Below are 5643 nucleotides of genomic sequence, written 5' to 3'. Positions count from 1 at the left end.
TGGGGTGCATTTTCTTCTTTATTCCTTGTAAATATTACAAATTTCTATGTTTTTTTCAGAAAAAAAGTAGATTTTCATTTTCACAGACTAAGGCCTCATTTACACGAGCGTAATATACGCGCGTGCGACGCGCGTGCTTTTCACGCGTGTCGTACGCACCTATATTACTCTATGGGGCAGTGCAGACAATGCGTGAATTTTGCGCCGCGCGAGTGCATTGCGTAAAACTCACGACATGTTCTATAATCGTGCGTTTTTCGCGCATCACGCACCCATTGAAGTCAATGGGTGCGTGAAAACCACGCATGCCGCACGGAAGCACTTCCGTGCGAACTGCGTGATTCGCGCAAGAGCTGTCAAAAGGATGAATGTAAACAGAAAAGCACCACGTGCTTTTCTGTTTACAAACATCCAAACGGAGTGTCAAATTAGAGATGAGCGCACCGAACTTCACCGGGTTCGGCCGAACTCGTTTTGACCGAACCCGGCCAAAATTTTTCCGTTACGCGACGTCAGGAGACAGTCACTGTCCACGGTGCTGAAAGAGTTAAACTGGTTCAGCACCCTGGACAGTGACTTCCGATCACAATATACATGTACGTGTAAAAAAAAAACAGAAGTTCTGACTTACCGATAACTCCCGGCTTCTTCCTCCAGTCTGACCTCCCGGGATGACAATTCAGTCCAAGTGACAGCTGCAGCCAATCACAGGCCAAGCACAGGCTGCAGCCAATCACAGGCTGCAGCGGTCACATGGACTGCCGCTTCATCCAGGGAGGTGGGGCCGGATGACAAGAGAGGGATGCGTCACCAAGGCAACGGCCGGGAGACTGGACTGGAGGAAGCAGGAAGTTCTTGGTAAGTATGAACGTCTTTTTTTTATTCACAGGTTGGTGTATATTGTGATCGGAATTCACTGTCGAGGGTGCTGAAAGAGTTACTGCCGATCAGTTAGCTCTTTCAGCACCCTGGACAGTGACGGACGTCGACTAGCCTCATCTCTATGATGGCGGCTGCGCGAAAATCACGCAGCCGCGCATCATACACTGATGACACACGGAGCTGTCAAGTGCCTTTTGCGCACGCAAAACGCTGCGTTTTTTTGCGTGCGCAAAACGCACACGCTCGTGTAAATGAGGCCTAACTCCAATAAATATAGCAAAATACCTGTGGGGTCAAAGTGCTAACTATACCCCTAGATAAATTCCTTGAGGGGTCTAGTTTCCAAAATGGGGTCACTTTTGGGGAGTTTCCACTGTTTTGGCACCACAAGACCTCTTCAAACCCGACATGGTGCCTAAAATATAATTTAAAAATAAGCAGGCCCCAAAATCCTGTAGGTGCTCCTTTGCTTCTGAGGCCGGTGTTTCGGTACATTACCGCACTAGGGCCACATGTGGGATATTCCTAAAAACTGCAGAATCTGGGCAATAAATATTGAGTTGCATTTCTCTGGTAAAACCTTCTGTGTTACAGATTTTTTTTATTACAAATGAATTTCGTCCAAAAAAAAGATATTTGTAAATTTCCCGTCTACTTTGCTTTATTTCCTATGAAACAACTAAAGGGTTAAGAAACTTTCTAAATGCTGTTTTGAATACTTTGAGGGGTGCAGTTTTTAAAATGAGGTGATTTATTGGGGGATTCTAATATATAAGGCCCTCAAAACCACTTCAGAACTGAACTGGTCCCTGAAAACATAGCCTTTTGAAATTTTGTTGAAAATGTGAGAAATTGCTGCTAAAGTTCTAAGCCTTGTAACGTCCTAGAAAAACAAAAGGATGTTCAAAAAACGATGCAAATATAAAGTAGACATATGGGGATGTTAACTAGTAACTATTTTGTGTGGTATTAGTATCTGTTTTACAAGTAGATACATTTAGGGTATGTTCACACGGCCTATTTACGGACGTAATTCGGGCGTTTTTGCCCCGAAATACGTCCGAAAATAGCGCCTCAATAGCGCTGACAAACATCTGCCCATTGAAAGCAATGGGCAGACGTTTGTCTGTTCACACGAGGCGTATTTTACGCGCCGCTGTCAAAAGACGGCGCGTAAATAGACGCCCGCGTCAAAGAAGTGACCTGTCACTTCTTTGGCCGTAATTGGAGCCGTTATTCATTGACTCCAATGAATAGGAGCGCCAATTACGCCCGTAATTGACGCGGCGTTCAAGCGCCTGCACATGCCGTTACGGCTGATATTACGGGGATGTTTTCAGGCTGAAACATCCCCGTAATTTCAGCCGTAACGGATGCCCTCGTGTGAACATACCCTTACATTTAGAAAAATGAACATTTTTGCAAATGTTCTCTAAATTTTGGTGTTTTTCACGAATAAATATTAAATGTATCGACCAAATTTTTCCATTATTATAAAGTCCAATGTGTCACGAGAAAACAATCTCAGAATCGCTTGGATAGGTAAAAGCGTTCTGGAGTTATTACCACATAAAGCGACACATCTCAGAGTTGAAAAAATCGGCTGTGTCCTGAAGGGGTTAAAGTCTTTGGGCCGCAGCATCTCCGCAAAGAAAACGCAGTATAAATTGACATGCTGCTGAATTGAACAGAGATAGAGCTAATTAAAACCGCACACATTTTTTTGCCACACGACAACTACCTCACCATCTGAATATACCCTTATACTGGGCTTTTTAATGTGGGTGTCAGACTGTGTGACCCCTGCTACTACAGCTGTATATTATGTGATGATGTAATCCCAGATATAGAACCACAGACTATACAGCAAGAACTAAACAACGCTCCTGGCTGGACGCAACCACTCGTATGACCCGCATCGGCCGCCACCATCCAACGTCACGTGACTGAAGCTACCGGGCGGAAGTGACGCGTAATAACAAGAGACTAGTGGGGGGAACGCACGTGTCTATTCTGCCCCCCCAGTTGGCGTTGTGCATGATTATAAGTTCATCTTCTGAGGCCGATGTCGGAGAAGTATTCCATTTAAGGTGCGGAGTATCATGGACGAGGAAGACACGGTGAGTTTGGCGCAGTGACATCATAGGTGTGCGCCATGCAGTGCGTCACGTGGTTACATGGCTTCTGCTTCACTAGATAGTTCACTAAACTGGCAGAACGTCAGTTACTTATGCCGCTCAGTGTTGTTCTGTAGAGAGGGGGCGGGGGGCTTTGTTGCGACAATGTTTACATTACACTAGGTGCTGGGACAGTCAAATGCCTGGACCACAGGCCGTGCCCCCATATGAAAAGAACCTCCTGTCTCGGCCTATAAAAACTCAGGTTGTGGCTCTGCCCCCCGTGCTTTACACTGCAGCTCCCCTCATTAGGAATTACTCCATAAGTAGATAATTTCCATTAAAGCAAAGCCAAGATGATTTTAAACTAAATGCATGCAAGCTGGTGGCGTTTACATAGCCTTATAGAGACATGATCGTAGTCTGGAGATTGTGTGACGTCTGTTATTGTTCTGCGATGCTGTGAGGCTTCTGCAATATCGGAGATACAGTCTATGGAAGCTGCATTCTGGTACCGTACAACTCAAATCCATAATAAGGCTTCACCGCTACAGCAGCTTATGCTTTCGTTGCACACCACCAATTTTTGTTTTTTGAAGGACGAGCAACTACAGCAAATCTGTCAACGTTTTTGAGTTTTGTTTTTACGGCATCCTCTGTGCGGTAAAAATGAAATGTTAACTTTATTCTGTGGGTCTGTACGAATATGGCGATATCCTATTTATATAGTTTCTAGTTATGTTTTACTGTCGCCATATTCGGACAGGCAGAACTTTTATTTCTCTGATGGAGCTGGGTGAGGGCTGCAGTTTTCATTGGTAATAATTTGGTGTACAACTTTTTGATCATGTTTCATTAGACTTTTTTTTTTTTTGGGAGGTAAGGTGTCCAAAAACCAGCAATTAGGCTATGTTCACACAGCGTAGCCACCCGGGGCGCCGCAGGGATTTCTGGACGAAAAACGTCACCAAATTGTGGTGCAGTTTTTTTGTTAGAATTTATGTTGCGTAAAACTGCACATAGAAAAGACACATACCGTACCTACCCTCTGACGTCCTGCAGCCCGGCCTCCTGGGATGACCTTTCATCCCATGTGACCACTGCAGCCAATCACCGGTCACATGGGATGAAACGTCATCCGAGGAGGACAAAAAAAATGTAGAATTCTGGGTAAGTATAAGAATTTGTTTTTTCTGAGTTGAGTTTTTTGCGGACGGAATCGCTGCATTTTCCACCGCCAAAAACGCATCTGCTATTTGTAACAGGTTTTACCTCCCCATTGAATTCTATGGGGAAAACCCGCAACACAAAAGCAGCGATTACGTAAATGCAATTGATATGCTGCTGGTTAAAATAACGCACCGTAGGTCAATTTCTGAGAGCTTTTTTCCGCTCATCATTTACGCAGCGTGTGGATAAGATTTGTTCAAATCACATCCATTTATTTTCCGCAATGAAATTCGTTAGAAAATCCGCAGTATTTACGCTGTGTGTGAACTTTTTTTTTTTATATATATAGCGTTCATTCTGCGGGTTAAATAATGTTACATTAGAATAGTTCTGACTTTTACAGTTGTGGTTATCTTTTATTTTTGCATTGAATTTAAAAAAATAAATAAAAATTTGTATCACTTTTTATTCCATTTTTTTTTTTTTTTTTTTTTTTAGGGAAGCAAGGTAACAAGAATACATCTATTCTGACGTTGTGACAATTTTTTTTTTCCTTACTGGGTACACCCGGTGTGTTAAAGAGGCTCTGTCACCACATTATAAGTGGCCTATATTGTACATGTTGTGATCGGCGCTGTAAGGCTGGGTTCACACGACCTATTTTCAGACGTAAACGAGGCGTATTATGCCTCGATTTACGTCTGAAAAGACGGCTACAATACGTCAGCAAACATCTGCCCATTCATTTGAATGGGTTTGCCGACATACTGTGCAGACGACCTGTCATTTACGCGTCGTCGTTTGACAGCTGTCAAAGGACGACGCGTAAAAATACAGCCTCGTCAAAAGAAGTGCAGGACACTTATATACATTATATGCGGGACACTTCTATACATTATATGCAGGAGACTTATATACATTATATGCGGGACACTTATATACATTATATGCAGGACACTTATATACATTATATGCGGGACACTTCTATACATTATATGCGGGACACTTCTATACATTATATGCGGGACACTTCTATACATTATATGCAGGACACTTATATACATTATATGCGGGACACTTCTATACATTATATGCGGGACACTTCTATACATTATATGCGGGACACTTATATACATTATATGCAGGAGACTTATATACATTATATGCGGGACACTTATATACATTATATGCGGGACACTTATATACATTATATGCAGGAGACTTATATACATTATATGCGGGACACTTATATACATTATATGCGGGACACTTATATACATTATATGCAGGAGACTTATATACATTATATGCAGGACACTTCTATACATTATATGCGGGGCACTTATATACATTATATGCGGGGCACTTATATACATTATATGCGGGACACTTATATACATTATATGCGGGACACTTATATACATTATATGCGGGACACTTATATACATTATATGCGGGACACTTATATACATTA

The 5643-nt window shown here is 42.5% G+C and overlaps 1 protein-coding gene across 1 annotated transcript in view; it reads left to right on the top strand.

Moving 5' to 3' along the window:
* Positions 1–2763: 2763 nt before the first annotated feature.
* Positions 2764–5643, top strand: part of LOC142760413 (TATA box-binding protein-associated factor RNA polymerase I subunit B-like) — a 52680-nt gene continuing 49800 nt past the window's right edge. Inside the window, exon 1 of the mRNA XM_075863598.1 lies at positions 2764–3002. Coding sequence (XP_075719713.1) covers positions 2985–3002 — 18 coding nt within the window. The 5' untranslated portion in view covers positions 2764–2984. The remainder of the gene's footprint in view (positions 3003–5643) is intronic.

The sequence above is a fragment of the Rhinoderma darwinii genome, chromosome 4 (genome assembly GCF_050947455.1).
Source record: "Rhinoderma darwinii isolate aRhiDar2 chromosome 4, aRhiDar2.hap1, whole genome shotgun sequence".
In the NCBI taxonomy this organism is placed as follows: Eukaryota; Metazoa; Chordata; class Amphibia; order Anura; family Rhinodermatidae; genus Rhinoderma; species Rhinoderma darwinii.
The sequence above is the reverse complement of the archived record's forward strand: the minus strand, read 5'-3'. Positions and strand labels throughout refer to the sequence as shown.